Source organism: Linepithema humile, chromosome 4 (genome assembly GCF_040581485.1).
Source record: "Linepithema humile isolate Giens D197 chromosome 4, Lhum_UNIL_v1.0, whole genome shotgun sequence".
NCBI lineage: Eukaryota > Metazoa > Arthropoda > Insecta > Hymenoptera > Formicidae > Linepithema > Linepithema humile.
In genome coordinates, this window is record NC_090131.1 from 16,503,396 (window position 1) to 16,525,745 (window position 22,350).

Here is a 22,350-nt window from a genome sequence, read left to right on the forward strand (position 1 = left end):
AAAATAGAAGGACAGAGATGTGCTGTACATGTAAGGGGAGAGAAGAAAAGGAAGGCAGCGACACGGACGAAGAAAGAGAAACGAGAGTAGAGAGAGAAGGAGGAATGCTCAGGGGAACTTTCTTCTCTACTGCTTGATAAACGGCGCCAGATAATTAACAGCGTCTCGGTATATATGTGTATTTCGTATGTGGGCGACCTTCGCTCCTCGAACTTGGATCGAATTCGTTTTCGATCGCCGTCGCCGTCGCCGTCGTCGTCGTCCTTGTCGAAACACAGAAGCCAGACGGTACAACCGAGTAAAACGACCACTGGCTATTCTACATTCGTTCTCGCAACGTACAACACGACCGAGCCGTAATCGAGGGAGTAAATTAGGAAGGGATGCGCTCGTACAGTCGTGATCAGCAGTTTCGTTCGAACGACGAGGATTCTTATACGAGCTCTTCCTCGTCGGATGCACGAGTGCATCTATCAAGTGTTCTCTCTTTTTTTACGATTGTTAATACAAAGTCTCTTAAGAGTTATTTCCTACTGTTGTTGAACCTGATGCATTTTAGTTGGCGCCGATCAGACATGAGTCTTGCAACTTCCATCAAACGTCACAGCGGTGCAACTCTATTCCCGATCAATGCAAAGCGTTACATACTCGAGAAGTGAGACGCAATAAAGTCACTTCGATCTCCGAGTCCTTTCTTACGAGAATGGAGACTTTCGCGTAATTTATAATAAGTCAACGAATACAATTGAGTGATGTAATGCAAACTCACCTTCACCGCATGTCGACGTGAAATCATCCATCACTTTAAAGAATCTGCAAGGAAAGAGAGCAAAAATTTTTACTTTTGGACAAAAAATGACCGCATTCTACTTTGTAATTTTATCCTTCGAAAAGACACTCGGCATCGCCGTACGAAGGAACAATTTACTTATTAATCAATTAAAATTTAGCAAATTTTACGTGACCGGAGCCAGCTAAAGAAACTCTCCTACGAAAAATATGAATAATATTTATCATTGAGACACATGTGTTAGCATTTTTTTAATTAATAATAACCAGTTCGCGGAATGACTTATTGCTAGGAAAAATTAAAATTTCTACTACCTTATTTATATGAGAGAGTAATTATTTACCTCTCGATAATATAATTAATATCTCAAATATATCCAGTGTGTAACATCGCGAGCATGCATAATAACAGCGCCGCCTTTAAAGGCTCTTATTCATCCTTTACTTGCTGTCCATAATTTCACGGAGCAGCCAGCGCGACGGCGATCGAATTTCCATGGAGCCGATGAAAAAAGTAATCGGCTAAATAAATATTCAGGTACCGGTAACCGGTCGAGCAAACCGGCGGTGTAATAACTATGTAATAGGTATGCAGAAGCTGAGCGGCAAACGAAGGCGTATGGTAATGAGACTTAAGAGCCGTTGCGCGCCCTGAGTTACGAGGCGAGCGCAACGGCGAGTCCTTTGCGCGTCACGCAGGGGCGCTAAGAAGTTAAATCGATTCCGAATTATATCGTGAAAACACGTCGGCTGCGCGGCTCGCGTCGGTTCCGACACGAGTTAATAATAGCTGCAGCGGCGGCGATTTTTCAACCGGCAACACATTTCCCCTTTTGTCTCCTATAAACTTTACCGTGAACTTACTGGCGGCTTCCCTGTGATCTATGGGATAGGCGGCGGCGAGAAATGGAGAGACGAGAAAGAGATCTTCGAAACTTCGCAGATTCGAAGATAGGGTGGCGCTTGTATAATAATTTACGGGGGGTGCAACCATGCATCACGTCAGCTCTTTTCCACCGCCGTCGCCAGGGGGGGTGGACTGGGGGGTGGCGGGGAGAAGCGGGGAGAACAGAGAACTTATTAACGGATTAAGCCTGCTTCGACTGCTCGATAAAATATGGCAAGGTATTCACGTGTCTTTTACGTCCTCAGAAAATATTCCAGACGCAAGATCAAACATCACGTTACACTGCTGCTATTCGATTGATGACATAATACCGGCTATGAAATTGATATCATAATACTGACTACTTGCAGCAATATAAGTTTTACATTGTACATTGACGAAAAAATCGATACAAAGCCTCCTCATTCATTAAATTTTTGCACAAGCAATGTTAATAAAAATATGAAAAAAAAGACAGCAATATTTAATGTACTTTGTGATGTTTATTCGCGGCAAAATATTTAACCCACCGCATGTCTACACGTCAAATTTCACGAATCTAGAAATATTTTCTCGAGGCGCATCAATTTTTTCATCAAACATATGTATGTGATAACTATAGCATATTATCTGATAATTCATTACCGTTCAAAAGCTTTCCGCCCCCCTAGCTTGGCACCATTATTTAACAATCTGAGAAATTATTGTACAGAACACTCTCTTTAATATAAGTTTGAGAAATGTGCTAACAGTTTTCAAGAAAATGAGAGGAGTGGTGACAAGCATGAAATCGTTCGAATCCCTTTCACGAATCCAACTGTGTGTGATAGACTTGGTTCCCCGAAAAGTTACTACGCTCGTTATTGTACGGGGGATCGGGTGGCCCAATTGTAGCGGTCTATAGGGGCTTAATAGGGTCGTTTTAGTGCCTTTAATCCCTTTCAACTCCGAAACGGACTCCCTACAGCACCGATTAGGCTAACGCGATTATAAGCACTAACTCATTCACGGCTTGCCGACTGGTTTCGACCACCGTTCAATATCGATGCGTTATAAGATGAGAGATATTTATAAGCCTCCGCGAGGCTCTCTTAACTCATAATGACTCTCGAAATAGAAGCATCGCGTTTGGGGGTGTGAACGTACTCCGAAGAAATCGAATCGTAAACACTGCCGTATTCTCGGAGTCATCAAGTATATATTTACGCCTCCGAAATTTGAAAAAAATGAAAAATTTATTAACACGACAGGATGGTTGTTAGCGCCGTCTGATGTTACAAGAAATTTACATCACTTACGGCACAGCACATTATCTACAAGGTCAGCGCAGGGAATAAAATATACGTTCCGTATATGCATCGGTAGCGGAATAACGCGCAACGTCGACTGTCATTCGCTCCCACGGCCGCGCATTTATAACATTTGAAATATTCGTGGCGCGTCTTCCTCGTTTCAAGAACGTGACAGCACAATCATGGAGAAATGCATCTATCACGAAGGGGGAAAGGAGGTGGGAGGAGGGGAGGGATAGAGTGGGCACGGCCCTCCCCGGGATGAAATATCGAAAGATAGCTGCCGGGGCTCCGCGTGCCGCAACGCGGCGCCGCCGAAACGTGAAAAATGACAAGCGTTAAATTAATTTGACTTTCGGATTTGAATTACAGATTCGAGGCGAACGCGGAGGTGTCGTTGTACACGGCGCTTCGCACCCCGGTAGAAATTCTCCTCGAAGAGTCCGATATCGAGAGCCAGCTCCATCATCATCATCATCATCATCATCATCATCATCATGACCATCATCATCGGAGTCATCAACGCGATGACCATATTTCCAACGCCGTTCTCGTCGGAAAACCAAAATCAAAAGCTCTGACCCGCAATGTGAGATGAGCGGTCGCATCAATATTTATAAAACCAGTCATTTATCAGTGACGAACTCCTTCCAGGAATGTTTTACTGCGTTATCCGCTCCGAAAATGCATAGGTTTCACCGCGTATCGCATGTTTACCTTTTTATTCAACATCATGAAGTGTTATTTATCTCGTTTCGATGTTAGAAGGTCGCGAATCGATCAATTCGATCGCTAGCAAATGTCAGTTCAATGTAATTCCGCTCGCTTATAATTTATTAAACTTTCCGATTCTCAGCAACTTTAGAAAAATTAACTAATCTAGGATGCATTGGTTCTTTAATGTTTGTATAATTATATAACACATGACGAGAAGCGACTTCAATATTTAAAAATGAACTATCTTGCAACTATTTATTCAGTTGTAACGCAAACTACTCTACTGATTTATAAATTTCATTTTATTAAATGCGGCTGTAATTATTTTCGATAAATTCAGATTTAAATAACATTATATGTGACGTTCAGAGCGATTTATTAACGCACATTTGCGGAGTCATACGGCGTCGGCAACCAAGGTGTTAATGGAACACACTTTTACAATCTCTCTTCTCGAGTCTAAGTGACATCGTCGCTAATTAACCGCAGAGCCCATATCGAGATGATGCTGCCGATAATTTCGAGCCGTTTTGCATAAGCCGTGAAAATCACGTGTGACGGACGTCTCGGAGACGGTTAACCGGAATAAGAAGAAACGTACGTGAAACCGCGAAACGACGTTTATGGCAGCACGATTGTCGGCTGTAAGTGGTGTTCATTTGAATATCGCACGGTGTGTGGTCCTTCGCACGCGCCCACTGTACTACGTGCTTCGCTCGCCTTGTGTGCGTGCATGGAACTTTTACTGTGAGATCACGAACGGGCTATGTTTGTGCCATGAGGACGGCGCGATTGCGTAACATTACGTTATCTAAAAACTCGATCATTGCTCGATAGATCAGCGCGTTGCTATTTAAATTTAACGGATATCAAATTACAATTGTCATTTGACAAGACGATGACAAATAAATACGCTTAAATTTTCAGACATGCAGATGTATATTGATTATCCTCGAGATATGTTTCAGCTTCCCTTCGAAACAAACGATTTTTTATCCCAGCAAATCTTTCGATTGGTCAACGTAACAGTCAGTTGAAACGTAAAAGAGAAAATATAAAAAGAGAATCACTGTGTTCAATCAAGTCGAAGACAGACAGTCAACAGTGTTAAATGGCATACCTCGGGCAATTCATAAGTAATTCATGTCAGCATGAATGAACGCCAAGCTTTATTTAACTCGCATATATTTTCGAGGAATCTTTCAAAACTTATTTAACTAATTGTAAGCGCTACATTTTTAATTTATATATGTATATATTGTTTTATATATAAAGTCATGATATAAAAAATTCACTTTTTCAAATAAAATTTCGATTTATAAGAATAAGATGGATAAAAATAATTTCACGTCGTGAAGGATGATAAGAAAGGCAATCGATAGTCGATGATCGACAGGATACCATGATGTAATTTTATAATCGTTATAATTTTTTAAACTCTAAATTTTTACTCACATTTTCAAAATTGTAAAATACGTGTTTGTTGGCAATCGCAAAATTAACAATTATGTGCACCCGCGAAGAGAATAATAATGACACTGAAGAATATCATACAGCATTTTCCGAGTGCGAACTGTATGTAACCTAAAACTAATTAATTATGATAGTAAAGCTTTCACGTTGACGTTGTTTCTACGATAAATTATCGCAACTTATTGAGATATATTGAAAATATTATGAATTCAAATCAAGTCCGCCAGAAGACTGGCGTCCAGAAGAATGGTCTCCTAAAGACTGGCGTACATCGACGCGTTATGAACAAGAGGCTGAGCCGGAATATACTTCGACTCCACGAAGAACTCGACGAGATGAACGTGCTACACGACTTCCTCGAAGAACTACCTCACGCAGACTAGATCTCACAAGCGGAGTGGCTATTGTTCCACGACGAATCGATTGTAAGCACAAGATCTGCATATTAGTAGAATACAACAGCATATAGTGATTCGTCATATTACAATGTTAGATAAAATACAACACACATACACGATTCTATGAATAAAATCTGAGAGTTAATAACCAATGTTAATAATTTATATACAAAATTATTATTTCCGGTCCTTTTTTCACACTTTTATTTTGCATATATATTCACACTAAAGTTCACTGAAATTTATACCTTTACAAGGTATTAGTTCGAAGCAATTTATTTAGATGACTCTCTTTCAAAGTAATTTGCATAATGCAATCAAGAAAGGATATTTCAGTACACGGGTGATGTTTGCTTATCTTTCTTCTCTCCACTACAAAGTTGTCTCAAACTCATTGAACATTGCTAACTCCTATTAAAATTATTCAACATAAAAATTCTATAATTATTCTATTATTCTATTTAGTCGATGCTTTATCGGAAGTCGCAGAAGAAGAAGATGAACGTAAGTTATATCACGAGTGACTTGTGTTACGTTCAAGCATTCAGAGTTCATTTAATATTGTTGTACTTTTTTAGAGATGGCAAGAGAAACATTACAAGAAAGAAACGCGGGACGTCCTATCCACGTTCCTAGACGCGATATTGCTTCTAGAACGTACGCACTTGGGACACGGAGGGAGCGTCCAAGGATAATGGAACAATACCCCAGAATGACCAGAATTACACCTTGTGGAAAATGTCTGCAAGTGAGTAGTCTAATTGTTCTTTTCACGATGGATGGAGTCGTCAAATTTAATATATGCCACAATTCGATAAGAAATCAGTGTATCTTTGAGCTTGAATGAAAGTCCAGCATTCTGAGAATGTTTCTGATCAAATATCTCGAAGTAAAGCACGGTCAGAGTTGACCTAAAGCTAGGTTTCCTACCGTTCCAAGCACAGTTTTGGCTGCCCTATCTTCCGCCCATAAATTCGTTTTCTCCGATTTTTATCCGTATTTGCACTTCGCATCAATCTTCCTTTCGTTGCCCTACATTTAGACGAGAAGACGAAGAAAATCTAGCTAGCGTAATAAATTATCCATCTATCTATCCGTCTATAAATTATATTACCAGCTATTTAACTCGCGTAAAATCACTAATGCACGTATCTTTTTTCTTTCGACAGTTATAAAAGCATCAAAGTAGCAGCGAGATGCAATCAACCGACAAGTATGTACATTCATGCTCCTTTGGATTTTTACACTTTACACAGCGTATTTGACATATTTGTAAATATTATTACAGGTAAGCGCGCGATTCTTCCACAGGTGTTGCATAACGCGCGATACGTACAAAAAAATGGGAAAAATCCTTGCAAGAAATATCCGCGCGGTGCAGCATTTAATTATGATGAAATGAACGTCGAAAATTCACGACCGCGAATTGTGTTTTTTACGCAAGCACGAATGGACCAGCGAAGGTGGCCCATCGCAGGACGTGAGATCGTTCGTGTTTGAGAATGTTTAATGCATGGACCGCGCGGTCGTAGGTAGGTGAATGGTTATCCGATGTTTGTATGGCTGTACTCCCAGCACAGATCCCGGAACCCCGAAGATATCGTAGAAGTACTGCGCAAACACTTTGGCTGACTGTTTCTCAATCAGAGTCGCGTATACGGAAGACGCGCGGTTATAGCAGCACTCGGTACACGCCTGTTTTCACGGTCATTCCATCTCCCAAGTGCGCAATTTGTCATCGTATATAGCACATAGATTTTAAGCCCTACTATAAAGCTGCGACTACATTTCCATTCCGAAATGAATAATTTATCCAAATTATCTTAATTATTTCAAAAATTCATCTAACAAAACCTTTTTACAACAACTTGTAACAAAAACTTTTTACAATTGAAAATAAAATATCGATATATCAATTCTATACATGTAAAATATGAAGCCAGAAATTAAAAGTAAAAAAAAAATACAAATTTGACGTCAATTTTTCAAAGTTTGTATTAAATATATATATATTTTTGTAATTAAATTTAAAGTAAAACCTGTCTTAAAATAAAGTTTTAACAATATTAGCTCGATAAGAAGATTTCGTCGTGTTTGCACACTCAAAGATTGATGATAGACACCCAATAATAATGAATACTAAGTAACTCAGTGGCTAAGTTTGAGCTTTCGTTAAGGAGAAGGCTAATATTGACCAAGGAATATATTTCTCTACATCTTACACATGCATTATCATTTCTGATCAAGGATGGCCGATCGATTCGTCGAATTCTGCGAAGAACACGTCGATATTTGTCGCCTTTGTGCTATTGCCTCATGTCGTACGGAGAATAGGCGGCGCGTGCACAGACGAAACGGGCACGCGAAGACACAGAGGACGCGAGTGGTGGCGAATTTACGTAATGAAGCGATCGCCCGGGTGGTCCCGAGCGTGAGACGCGTGTACGCACGTTCCTCCGTCGCCGAGACGCTGCCGAGGCAGAGAGAACAAAGAGAAGTGAGAAGCGCAAGAATCGCTCTCTCCTCGACGACGATCCGTACCTACGGCGTCGTCGGGGCTCACGAGTCGAATTAACGGCACCGGAAATATGAAGTAACGCGGGCGCATTATGCGCTCGGGCGTATGGGAGAGAACGCGCGCGCGGAACAAGGCGCGTTACCACCCACAATCACTTGCCAAAACGCGCCTCGCTCGTGATTTCCACGCGGCACGCAGCACCGGTCCCGAGACGCCACACGTCAGAATGTTTGAGATGGGTTCGCCCCGGGCGCTGAGGGAACCAATCGCCGATCTTTCACAGAAACGTCGTCGGCGTTTACGTTCGCGCGATCTTTGGAGATTACTTTGTGCTTTCTCCTTTTAGCGAGATCTAAGTTCCTCATTAAACTTATGGGAAATCCTAATATGCTTTTTAATTATGTTCAGTTTAACAATCATTAGCTGCATAATTCGAGCGATCCGAAAACTTAATGACGCGTTACAAACATTATTATATATCGTGGAAAATGGAGATGCTTGCGCGATGCTTGCTCGCAAAACTAAAAAAAGTTTCAGCTTCTTCGAATGTTCTCCCGTGTACTCCCGGAGTATCGCGAAAGGGTATCTCTTCGCGCTTGCAGAATATATATGCAGTGTTCTGCAATACAAGGCAGACGACATGCGGAAACCTATGTTCAGTGTCTGTGCAAATAAAGACATCTCGCGTGAAGTATCAAACACCCACGTTTCTTGCTTGCTCGAATGTACTTGTTTCGTATTCGTGGAGAATTTCGGTTCATGTATTCTTCGATCGTAGCAAATCTTATAATGTTTAGATCATTATCTTATATTTTATTTCTCCGATTTTTATCTCAATATTTGCTTTATTGACTAGCTAAAATATTTAAACTTACGTTTCCTATATTACCTGTCATTATGTTAACAAAATTTATCCACACAAATTTTAAATTCCGCAGATTAAAAATTAAATTTTGATAGTTGTCTCTTTTCATTGATATCACATTACGGCGCATTTAGCAAACGTTAACCGTGTAATCATATCAAAACGTGCGATAGATAAAGAAAACGAGCGGAGGAAACATCGAAATTAAGATTCACTTTATCAGCGTACGTGACGACATACAGATATGTGAGAAGCCGCATAGAAAGACTAAAACCGCTTGTAAGAGAGCGAGACAAACAAGAGTGGGACAGCGCGTTGCAGAGGTGGAGAGGAGTTGATAACGTTAATGAATACAGTTGGATGCAGCATGAGTCAACAGCCCTATGCACAACCCTATACGCCACAAGCAGAAGGAACCTGATGCTGCCGTAGCTCGACAGTCCTCGGACTGTGTAGCAAGCTCGCGTTGCACACGTTTCAATTAACATCGCGTTTCACGTGAAATTGCTTAATACGCCGCACACGCGGCTAACAAGCTGCTATCAACGTGATTATCGTCGGTAATTAGTTTACGTTTACGGTACAAGCCGAACATTGCACGCCGCGGGAATCAGCTACCTGTTTATTCTTCAAAGATAATAACATTAACTTTAACTCTTCGTTAATTAACAAATTAACAGTTCATTAACAGTATCATTGAATTTTGAATACATCTATATTACTCGCATATACGTTGCTTATAATTTAATAAATACCTACACAATAAAACAAACTGTTCAACTTCAATAATAATTTAAATTTTTCTTATTAAGAACAGCACATAAACATGTGCAGTTTATGTCTCTACGTCTTCTTTTGATTGCTTGTTCCAATCAAGCAAATCAATTATCGAATAAATATAGGACACTTGTTGCTATAAACCGGCTATTCAAGGCACGTCATTAATTGTGGCGAATTTAAAGACTCTATCGCGATCGAATGTAATCTCATTGCTCGCTCGTTCATTCTTCGCGTTCCTTTTCTCCTTCAATTGCTGACCGCCGATCCTGAACATACAGCGAAATAAGAAAATGTCATTTGCCTTCCGAATACCATTCTTGGCAGCGAGTGGCGCTATAAGGTTATTTTTGGCACGCTTGCGGCGTTTCGTAGACGCGCTCAAGATATCCTTGAGGCAAAGGATCAACACCTTCGATCTTCCGGGTGCGCAAAATATTCCGACCGGTGTAAGTCAACGTTACCGTCTGATAAATCCCGTCGATACGAGCACCGCGGCCTCCAAAGAGCGCCGACCGAAGCCAAGTGGCATAAACTCGAGGAGGAAAGATTGACACAGAAGACTTCCTCTTTCTTGCGGGACTTTGCACGACGCGCTATGTTGGTTTAGCCTTGCCTGCCCGCCTCGTCTCCTCGTCCCATCCACCTCCGCACTTTCGCCAGAGTTCAAGGATATCTAGGATATTAAGTGGCGCCTAGTTTTCACCTCTGGAGAGGAGATAGTCACTCTTTCTCCGTCTCTTTCACTCTCACTCCCTCATTTCGATCGCGGCAGTGCCGGTAACCGATCCGATCCTATCAAGGATGCAGTTAATTACACGTCGCGCAACAGCCGAGCCACAAAGCCATCAGGTCTCCCTCAAAGAGATCAACAAAAGAGCGGGTGCGTCGGGACCAGACGGGCGTCCGCCGCGATAGGCTGCGCTCGCATACCTGCCGGCTATTAACTGTTGATGCGAATCACCGTTTTATCCTCGAATTATACAAATCGGGCCGCGTCCTTTGTGCCGGCCGATCGACGACCGAGGGAGGAGAGCGAGAAGCCGGGGTGATCGCGAAAGGTCGTGCTTTGACCCGCCCGGCCGACCGGTCGGCCGGGTTGTTCCCGCATTAAGGAAATACCTCGTGTATATTTATTACGTCGTCAATTCGCGGTTGAACGAGTAAATAGTATTTAATGCCGTGACAGGCGAAAAATCCGACGTTATTAAGAGCGTGCGCGCGCGTGTCACGTTTTTCGCACGATGCACTTACGAGAATGTTTTTAGTAGCGCCCTCGCCGCGGAGAAATAATCGCGTCGAATATCACCGCGGAACGTCTTCATATTTCTCCGCCGAACGCAAACACTTCCCAACACGCTCGTGGGAGACACGATAATTAATACTTTTATTAGCGTAATAATAAATAGTTTTTATACATCGTAAGAAATCGCCGCTAATTACGGTACACGAGCATTACTCTTCCTCGATCGTATAATGCAGTCTTTACACATTAGTCGAGCATATGAGTACTTAGAAAATATCCCTCGCACGCACGAAGAGAAAGAAAGAGAAGACGGAAGATGAGCAAGAGTACGGATACGGCGCACAGTGTTCGGTAAATCATTGGACGTTTATTGCGGTTAATTAGTCGACTGACCGCCCCGTCGGACTGTTTTGCATGTACCATGTCGAAGGAGGAGAACCACACGCGTGCGCGCGATGGCGCCGTGCAAACGTTAACATGCGTCTCCATCTCACACGAAGTACGAGGAATTGGATATTATCTCGGATACTCGTTGCCATGTTCTCGGAATTTCGAGAATTTTACACAATCTCTTCCGGCTACCAGATGACCATCGGATGAGGATTTCAGTAATTGCGTCCTCTCCATTTATATCGCGAGACATTTCATGGTCAGTTAAAGCAAGACGCACGATTGCTGGTAATATATTCTATTATCTGATTGTATTTTCGTGAATTTTATAATTTTGCTATTCCCATTTTAAATCTTTTTTTTTTTTCAATAAATAACTAAATAATAAATTAAGAATTTATAATTTTTTTCGAGAGTCCTAATATCGCGTAAAAGATAAATCAATAAAAATATTGGATAATCTGAAGCATCAAAAGATTTGCTTGATTTCATATAGTAAATGTTTTATGCATATCTCATCATATCGCAAGCCACAGATTTTTAATTAAAAATGCACGACTGGAAATAATTCTTTCATCGTTTGAGAAACCGCGTCTGCACAGTTATTAAGTGCGGAAGTTGAATCATCGCTCCGTGACGAATGATTAAAGCCGAGCGCGACAAAAATCGTTGCGGTGGCTCAACGACATCGCGATACCAGATTCATCGTGCAAGGTCGATCGTAACTAAACTCATTATTCGCTGCAATATGAACTAAGATATTCCGGACAGTGTAACACGATTCGCGCTATATAGCATGCGCTTTACGACCTAAATTAGCGGCCGAAAATATCGAGACAGTGGGAACGGCGAGCGATAAATTTCTGACGCGATATTTCGCCTCTGGTTTCTCGACAACGAAATGCTCGGAACCAGAAAAACGGTACATGCAGGACTGAGCTTTCTCGTTAAGATGAAACACATGATTTACAGGCGGACGATTAACCAGCCGTCACCTGCGCTATGCGAATCACGCGCCGATCAATCGTCGTGAGAAGGGCAGTAAATGTGAAATACGATTAACATTAAGTTAGGGGTTAATGCAAGACGTAGCAGAATAGACTCACGTTGTGTCCTGCACGCATGCCTCTACAAGCCGAGTGGATTGCCAGCGGCGTCCATCGTAGTTTAATAGAAATCTATTCTATGCAAAACTGATCGCTTTTTGTAGCAGAAAAAAATCTTTCTGGATATTCAGTAAAAATAAAATATGTTAAAATAAAATGCTAAAGCTACACTTTAAAAAGTTAATGTAAAATTACAATTATTATAGTAATTTCGATCAACTGTTATAGCTGTAAATTTTCAGATATGTGTAAATTTATAGCTTGCGGATAAAATTAATTTCTAGCGTTATAATAAAACTGTGAAAGTTTTTTGATAAAACTGCAAATTTACTTGCGCCATTTATTTCATTATAATACTAGAAATTAATTTTACCTGCAAGCTGCAAATTTATATATATAGAAATTTACATCTATAATAATCAATCCCAAAATTATCCATTATAATTGTAGTTTTATACTAATATTTTACAGTGTACTGTGTCTTAAAAATGCAACATATACAATGATATGCCTCCTTTGAAACAAACCGAGATTTGATGATTGATAATCAATATAAATTTCGCATGCGGTGAGTGAAATGATACGTGACGTCATAGGAGAATATCTAATATTGTAAATAAAATAATCCATACTCACTTTTTGATTATATCCATAGGCGGCACTTTCCTCCCTGGTATGGCAATCTTTTCATATTTAACACCAGCATTTGTAAATTCCTATAACAGAGACGTCCAACATAATGAATAATCATATGCATGTTGTTACGTAACAAAAACAGAATATTCTCCGTCGCGTGAAACGCAGCTGCATTAATTGAGCACGGGCGTATAATTTGATCGACCGAGCTATTGTCTTGTTAAACCCCGGAGCACTCATTAGCATCGCTAATTATCACACATAAAACCATCAATTATAAACAATGCGAGTAATCATATGTCTCTGGGTGCGAGCACGTCATCCGAGTGTGACGCAAGCCGAACGTTCGTGAACCGAGACAATCGATCGTTAGATAGAAAGCTTGCAAGGGCGGAAAGAAGAGACACGGCCGCGTAGAACTAATCAACACAAACGAAGAGAAGATGCAATCGTTTATAACTCGAAAAGTAACTCCTCGGCACAAGCATATTCGCCTGAAGGCAACGAGTGTTGCATATTCATGAATCTCTCTATTATTTGCTCTGGTCGGTGTTCTCAAATTTCAAACATATAATTAATAAATTTAAACAAGAAACAAGCTACTACTTAAATCATATAAAAAATGAGTGCCACTGCGGAGAAAAAAATGTAAAGATATCTACAAATTTTAATAATCAAAATCGAAGAATAATTTGAAAATGAATAACAAGATGTTGCAATTTTCGTATTGCATGTTAAGGTTTGCCTTGTATTGTTTTTAATTACTAACAAATGTTAGCAATAGAATGACAGTGTAATTCTAACCCGTTGTATGATCACAGGCAACAGTTACCATTCCTTTTTCCACCCTAATGACAGATCACGTCATAATAATCAATCTTTTCGACTTTGCTTTTAGTGAGATATTAGAAACTCAATCCTGGTGATCGTGCAGTATTGCTCTTAATGGCTATCTTGAGGCTATTTTCTCTTCTCAGGCCGTCGATGTGCGCAAGAAACTCTTTCACACGTTTAAAAGTACCTCCATCGTTCTCTATATCAACAAAATTTAAGTTCAATTATATAAAAAAAATGTTTTCTTCAAAATTACGAAATTTCTTTAAAATTAGAGCTCTTTATAAATTCTTTAATATTTGCACGGAAAAAATTCTCTAATTATATTTAATGCGGGTTATATATTTATGAGATTTGAAAAAGGTAGAAATATAAAAATGATCATACACGAAACTAGGAGAGCAAAAAAAGTCACATTCTGTTACTGACGATAAAATCTTCACGAGCCGGCACACGAGGTGCTTTGTCTCTATAATCTCGTTTTTTCCCGTGACGTCGACCACAGGCAGGAAAATTAAAGGACCGGCTAAGCGCTTCATTATATATGTATAATGCGCTCTAATTAGGCGTGGGCGACACCGACAGATCTCTCTGTTAATTATCGTTGCCCCACAGCTCTATTGATGTTCACGGCGGCGTGTGTAGTGTTTTTAAAACACATCTCCCTAAGATCCCTCGCTCTCCTCGCGTGGCAAATGGCTGTCCAAACGTCGGTGGGACAAAAAGCAGAAGATAGAACCGACTTCACGACTTATTAATATAATTGATCGGTCTTCGGCCCTGACAGCTCTGACCCAGAAAACACCGCGGACACATTCCCGCTCGGTCAGTCAGCCGATCGAGTCGTTGGCAGCCGACTATTCCAAAAATCTAATAATAAGTTCATTAACTCGCGGTCTCTCTATCTTCGTTACAAATCAGTCGAGCCGCTCTCGAGCGTTCTTCAAGTCGGAACTGACCCCGGCGCGATATTAGGATGTCTAGGGGCGAGAACAAGTGGAGGAGCGCAGCTGAGGGAGAAAGAGGGAAGACATGATAGACAAATGAAGATAACAGTCAAATGGCGAAGTTCGAGGAAGAAAAGGGAAGAATTTGTGTATATCTGCTTGATCAAGAAATGCGGCAGGTGACAGCTTGCGAGAGAATGAGAAGAGAAGACGTCTCATGTCTCGAGTTACTAAAAGGTAAGGGAATGCGTACATAAACATAGCGAATTATGACTTGAAACTCGAACGACACGCGATATGTTTGTGAATTTAATTCGCGTTGCAATATCAGTGTTATTCCATCAAATGATACTGCCAGCGTGTGGCCCGATTTTCATCGTTTACAACAATTTCAGGTAAAAAATTTATTTACATGTGCAACAGTGTTTCTTGCAAAATCAGCGTAATTATCGACAAATTAGTAAATCTGCAAAAACATCGCGGGTCGATGCGTATCTGGCTTCGCTGTACAATAATTCCAAGACATCCAATAATAATTTAAATTCCGGCTCTATGCCTTACCTTTTTGTCATAGTAGCGGCACGTGTTTGTCAGGTCGACGATATACTTGAGATGAGGAAACGTTTGCAGCAATACTGCCGTTGTAAATCTGCAACAACGGACATGGCCGTATTATAATGTGTGCCCTGAAATGGCATTTCGATTTATCGATCGCTCGTAAATCGCTGCGCTACTTGAACCGTAAAACAGCAAGTGTGACGTCTTCCTTCGCATAGACAGAGAGATGATAGGAAGGTCTCAGTCGGCTGAGATGGCGTGCACGGCGAGATCCCTCTCGAGGGGCGCGATCTTTATGACTGGATGATATATTAAGGGAAGCGAGGAATCCGAGATTCCAAGCAAAAGGGATCAGATTTAGGCGGGGGTGTCGGCCCAAATAGTTTCACCATCCCTTTCGATATATCAAAACCTTCTGAAAGACGTACCAGGTGCACGCACGCACGCACGCACGCATGCATGCGTGCATGCGTGCGTAGATACGGAAACGAGCGCGGTTCTGCTTTGCCTCGAACGAACGAACGAATGAACGAACGAACGAACGAACGAACGATTCCCCATAAATAAACAACCTTCGCTCGTGTCTGCGCTGAGATGTTATTAAAAAAAAGCGCTCCCGTGAAATTTATTAGGATACTAGTCGATTTAAAAGCTATTAACGGCAAGCTAATGCGACCTGCTAGATTTATGTAGCTGACCGAGTGAGAAGTATCGCGTCTTCGAGCGCGCCACTATAATCATTGCTATAATTTCCACGAGCGCCGCGATTTATCAACGAAGCTTCTCTTTTCTTTCTTTTTTTTTTTCGCCCCTCACGCGCGTCGGGTTACCGCGGCGCGACATCACTCCGTCGATCTCGCTAATGTGCCTTAGTAGACGCTCATGCATCATCCCCTGTCGGTCAGGAGAGAAATTCTGCACCGTGTCGTAAGCGCGATGTCCACGGAACGAGAGGTGATCGACCACGGTGTTTATACGAGGTGTCCTGACAATTCATCTCGCCGCTTATCGACACAAGTCATCCTGATACTCACCGTTGCTCAGGCTGCAGGTTCTTCGCTATTGCCTGAAACAAAAAAAACGATATTCGTAATTGAGAAAACGCAGCGAGAAATAATTAATCGTTCTCAGCAGCGACTGCATGATACTTCGAAGAAAACTTTAGACAGCGTCTTCGAACAACTTCATCTGCGCGATGATCGCCACCGTCACGTATTGCGTCTCGAGGGACTCGCGTGAATGTGTACGCAATACGCAAGTCATTCTCTGTTTCTGGCTAATTAATAGCACGAGCTTAATAGGCCGCACGAGACGATCGCGCGCCGCGATCGCGGACAGCTAAGGCGTATAGCTGGCTAACGAGTGATTGATTAACTCAAATCTCACGTCGGATAATGATACGCGGCGGTGAAGACCGAGAGAAAGCCCGAAGGCACGCTCCAGCTACGGGCACGATGACTCGGTGATTATTACGCCAACATTATTCGACACTGCGTATATCGATATCAAACACGCAGCCTACCGATTCTATCTCGTCGATACTCGTAGCATGTCGTGACGCGCATTTTTATGAACGTTTGGGAATTATTTACGACGATTAAATCAGAAAACACACGTGTTGATTAGAAACACGAGAGAGTTGAGTAAACACAAAACGAGCACGGGGAATTATTGAATTAATGTTATATTTTTTCTTTGAGCGTGTAAAAATTCGCCCGTATGATGCAAGATTAAGAAAGTAATGATATGGCGCGTGCTATGTGTACACGTTCGTTTTAAATTAACCAAGCCGCATAGATCACAGCGTATGGTAAAATTGAAACTTTCGTTAGTCGCCTTGTAGCGCAGCACCCGCTATGGGTGGGCTAATGATAATTACGGGTTTAGACGTGGCTATCCGATTGGCTGGGCGGAGAGATCGTATCTACGGATGAGTACGGAATGAGTATCGGTCGCATTAATAACGGTCTCGTGGTATAGCTTTCGAACGTAATAATCCGTCGTTGACTAGGCGTGAGATCTTTCCCTATCCTTTCGATAGCCAATCTTGTCGTTTGTTTCACGTTTTTCAAGCATTTTACAATTTCAGAATCGATGCGATGTCATTTATAGAATTCGGATTTGCGTACATTGCGAAAAGTATAAAAATACTGTACAAGTGTATTTCTTCCATGCAACCTGTTTTATTCTTGGCAACAAATTTAAATGTAAAAAAAATTCGCATTTATCAAAAAAATGTATCGATATTTCCGTATACATTTAATATAAGCAAGCATCTTAAATAGGCGATTAAGTCTTTAATATCATAAAAAGTAACAATGCTATAACGTTAACAATTTAGTACCTGCACGTGGCATTGTGTATGATGCAACAACACGAGATCAGAAATTCTCACAGCGAACAATACCACGACGCAATCGTAGCTGGCGAATGCCAGCGACCACCTTGCCTTTGACGAGTCGCGAGAGATTCACGTATTTACGCTCCAAGTAAGGACAGGAGGCGCGAGGTAAATGCAAGGATTTACGAGCCGTCTCTCGGGAGAGGACATTCGCGGCACTCCTCGACGGGAAGACCGAGATCGGCGGTCGTGGAACACGACGAAGAGAAGAGTTGAAAGGAGAGAATGAGAAAGGCGAAGAGAGGAGAGAGAAAGAGAGAGAGAGGATACAGGTAGCTTTTGCGCACCTGCAAAATTTACTAACCCCGCTCGCGGCAGAGGTAGTTTATTTTTCACATGATACACTTCGTTTCTCGCGGTTGACAGTCGGATCGCTCTCTCCGCTGATTCTACCATTCAATTTCACGATCCTTAGTCTAATATATGGGCCCGTCTAAATCAGGATTATCGGCCAATGGACCGCACCCGCATTGTGAATCTTCCTGACGGTCCGCACGAGTCCGCGTAGCGTGCATCGTGCGCGCCGGAAGCTCCCCTGCTGTACCCTCCAATTTTCATCCTATCCTCATTTATCGTACTTTAATATCATCGAGTAATATTTTTATAAAAGTTACAAAATTTATTAAAAGGATTGTAAAAAAATTACGCTGTGCTGGGTGCAATAAAATAATAAAATTAAATACTTAGAATATTTGAAACAGATTTAATTTTAACAAGATTTTTATTTAAAAAAATTTTGAATCAGAAGAAATTATGCGCAACTGAATTAGATATCTTTTCGTATTCTTTTATTTTCTCATCTTTCGTTATCGTCTTATCTGAATTGAGAGGTTTGTTGCAGCAAACTCCATTTCTCAATTCTACCATACTGAATAGCTCTCGTAAGTATCTTAATAATAGGCACAATACGCGGTAATTTGACGCAAAATTGGTCTAATGCAAACTAGAACAGTGCAATTCAAAGAGCGACGCGAACAATAGCGGCGAGTGAACAGCACATTTGTAACAGAAATGAGTGAAATGTTCCACGTCTAACTGCATTATTTCCTATAGATTGCTCATAAACTTCTAACCACCTGAATAAGTATAGAAGACCAGGCAAAACGCAAGATTTGTCCGAAAAATCATATTTCGTTAATATTAATATAAATTATAAATAAGTGATTCAAAATTTTAAATAATTATATACAAACATTTCAAATTTTAAAAATTTGCTGCTTCTACATAAAGAATCTAGAGCAACAAAAAGCGATTCCACAGAAATTTTCCGCAAACGAAATTAAGCACGAGGCCTACGAGAACAAGCAAAGAAAATAAGAAAGAGGAGGCCAGCGACCCACGAGAGAGGAACATTTCACGACATGAGAGAACGGGCGACATTTCTACGCGTTCATATAGAACCGTGCCGAGAGGCCATATAGACTGCTATATGACCATCTCGAGCTGATATATACGCGACGTTACCATATCCACTTACTTCCTCGTTTGGCAAAAGACTCGAAGTCATCTGAAATGGGTCACCTATGGAGAGAAGACATGTGCGATAACGTAGACGCGCCGTTTATCAGTCATCATCGATGATTTTTTAACAGTCGTTGAAAAATGCATCATCGACTGTGTATGATCTCGAGGGACAACGTGTCGAACCCGTTTAAAAATCAATATGCGCTGGCTGAACTCTTTACAGCATTTTTATTGCGGTAAAATCATAGCTCATGGCGATTTGTGCGCGATCGAAGAGCGCTTTCGATCTACATTCGCGAATAGATCGCACGTCAATTTTGAACAAACATATCGAATGCGCGGTTGTTCTTAGAAAATAATCAGATCTCTCATCAAGTGTATTTACACAATAATAATATGCTCTAAATAATATATTCTTGTTTCTATCTTTAAAATAATGGCTGCCAAAACTGCTTTCGCGTAATTGATTGTAGAAGATATTTCTTAATATCTTGAAAATAATTGTAGTTGCACGGAACGTAAGATAACAAATGAAACGCGGATTCATCAATCTTCGCTCCTCGCATGCACAGTAGGTGAACACTTTTGGAAATAGAATATCTTCGCAAAGGGTCAGTGAAAATTGATTCTCCGTCTGAACGCCCAGTCTGTAATAATTATACGTTGATTCGATATTCCGCGGCGCTTTTACGATTTTACGAAAGAAGATTATCGAAAGAATTCGAAAGCGATCGACGCAATGTCGATCAGCGAGCACTCGGGTCCTATTGTGCTCGGCGAATCGACCATTAGTGAGGTCCCACGAGATCTTATCGGCTATTATACGGTGATGGACTATAAGATATTTCGAAAACATTTCTCTCTGAGTGCTGCATAAAAAATTTACGAACAAATAATAGCTTGAGAAGCGTGTGAAGTCGATACATGTGTGAAAGGGGATCAACGAAACGATTTCGGCAGGCAGGAAGGTGCCAAAATTCTTCGAAAGTAAAGAAAAACGAGAATAGAAAGAGAAAGAAATTGAATAGATTTATTTCAACATGGACAGAGAATACTACAACCGTTTAGAAATTGATTATAGACATCGTACAACGGAGCGCGGTCTTGCCATTCTGTGTGGATAACGAATTAGTATCGCTCCGACACGCGGCTTTATAGACTACCATTGCGCACCGCGTGTTTCGTATCATCGGCTATCGTAGACGCTCGCGGCGAATGCGAGAGAACGTGTTTCCCAACCGTGTATAAATAATAGGGCCGCGTCGGCAGTCGCTATAATTCAATTCACACCTGATAACCGCGCGACCGTAGAATATATTTCCATATTACAGACTGTAATAAAATTAAAAATATTTTCGGGGCGGTCCACGCGCCCCGGGGGGTCCCCTCCCCCCCCCCCTCTCCCCGTGTTCGCCAGACGTACAGAATCGCGATTCTCTACGTTCGCCGACATCACGAATTTGTTCCCGGAATTTGTTTCTTGTTGTCGCCGGTGGTCCGTCGTCGGCTATGACATACGAGGGAACGTATGCAAAACGATACCGCGAGACTAAAATATTTATACGCCAGACGATCGGAGCGATACTAGACGCTAGACAACTAATTACAACGAGCCGTGCGCGGATGAATGATGGTTTATTTGTATGACGTGCGGTAACGAATATTTGCGACCTATCGCCGTGTTCTATTTTGAGCAATGCATGCATAAGCTGAGACATAAACTTATGTGTGTGACGGCAGCTAAATCTTAACAGATAATAATTTAAGACATAACCCAGCTTTCCTACTTCTTCAAATTTTTTAAATTAATTAATTGAATCCTATATTTTACTTTTTATTTCAATAGAAAATAGAGTAGATTGCAATAGAATTAGAAAACTCGAATAATTTAACAAATAGAAAAAAAAGGAAGACAGCTAATGAGTCAATGCAAGAAGAAGCAGAAAACAATGTGTATCAATTGCAATTCTTGATAATATTCTTCATAATATTTAATATTATAAACATTTTTATAAAATTATAAAGAAGTGCATACCAATATAAAATAAAAAAAAACAAGTCAAAGAAAACACTAATAAAAATTGATGTGTAATTTTCTAGGAACAATATTGCGATATCGACACGATGCACGACGTCTCCTTTGCAGCGCAATCTCGACGTCGCCGACGTGCATTAAGGAATATTATGGGTGGGCATTAGAGAAGGAGGTTATAACGCTTTCGTGTGGGTAACGTCGAATGGAGCCCTAGTAGACTCTCTGAAGCCACGGTTGCGTGCCATCACTTTGCGGCGTCGGGCTTCCGGTATTCACGGCGCAGTTACAGCAAACGATCGAAATGACTTATACCGGCATTGGCATTTCCCAGTCAGGATCGAACGTCGCTTTTATTGCGGAATTCTTGCGAACGAGCATACTGCGAAATCGTAACGATGACCGGCGGACTCGGCATTAAGTCGTCGATGATACCGCTATTCCCGAAAGGAAGAAAGACACAGACGCAACTCTATCATCGGACATTTTGCTTTTTTTCCTCCTACACTCGAGGGGTTATGCCCCCGAAGAAACAGCGTCTCGTCGGCGTGCCGGAGGTTCCAACGAATTGATTGTTTTAGCTACGGGGGTGAGAATACATTATACATTAACGAACGACCGGGCGCGACCGAAGACAAGATTAACGACCCGCAGGTATTTATGGCCGTGACTTGTCGGGATCGTTTAAACAAATGTTTGTTTCTTGCCTCGGCGCGACCCCGCCTCGTCAGTTTCACAAGAAGGAAAGGTAAGGTAAGAAGATTTTCCCGAGAATCTCAAGGTCCGTATCTGCCGTTCGCATGGCGCCGTCGATGCCCGGCGCACACTCAGTTCGCAGTTGACTGACTCTCCGTCTCCCTCTTTTTCTTCATCGTCCATCCGTCGACGACTTTTCCGGCAAATCGCGCGTCGCCGTGAAATTCATTCGTGCGCGACGGAAGCGGATCGACCGATGGATACCGCGACTATCGCCGGCTAAACAAATAATTCCTCCGATATTGCTCTATAATGCGCGTAACCG

General features: G+C 41.5%; 2 protein-coding genes across 5 annotated transcripts in view; one reads left to right on the plus strand and one right to left on the minus strand.

Moving 5' to 3' along the window:
* Window positions 1-22,350, minus strand: part of LOC105672277 (RNA/RNP complex-1-interacting phosphatase) — a 40,291-nt gene that overhangs the window by 7,657 nt on the left and 10,284 nt on the right. Inside the window, exons 3-7 of one of the 3 annotated variants that reach the window (XM_067353323.1) lie at window positions 16,467-16,498; window positions 15,436-15,523; window positions 13,926-14,126; window positions 13,094-13,173; window positions 770-813 (exon numbers count right to left, since the gene is read on the minus strand). In XM_067353323.1, coding sequence (XP_067209424.1) covers window positions 770-813; window positions 13,094-13,173; window positions 13,926-13,928 — 127 coding nt within the window. In that variant the 5' untranslated portion in view covers window positions 13,929-14,126; window positions 15,436-15,523; window positions 16,467-16,498. The remainder of the gene's footprint in view (window positions 1-769; window positions 814-13,093; window positions 13,174-13,925; window positions 14,127-15,435; window positions 15,524-16,466; window positions 16,499-22,350) is intronic. The other 2 variants (XM_012367112.2, XM_012367113.2) reach the window with 2 other exon arrangements.
* LOC136999387 (uncharacterized) lies at window positions 4,918-7,698 on the plus strand. Of its 2 annotated transcripts, none has more exons than XM_067353338.1 (6): window positions 4,918-5,259; window positions 5,377-5,582; window positions 6,021-6,059; window positions 6,134-6,303; window positions 6,725-6,768; window positions 6,867-7,698. In XM_067353338.1, the coding sequence occupies exons 1-5, from the start codon at window positions 5,192-5,194 to the stop codon at window positions 6,728-6,730; spliced, it is 489 nt and encodes a 162-aa protein (XP_067209439.1). In that variant the 5' UTR covers window positions 4,918-5,191; the 3' UTR covers window positions 6,731-6,768; window positions 6,867-7,698. The 2 variants fall into 2 exon arrangements, with proteins under 2 accessions (XP_067209439.1, XP_067209438.1); XM_067353337.1 differs by having other exon boundaries at window positions 4,920-5,259; window positions 6,844-7,697.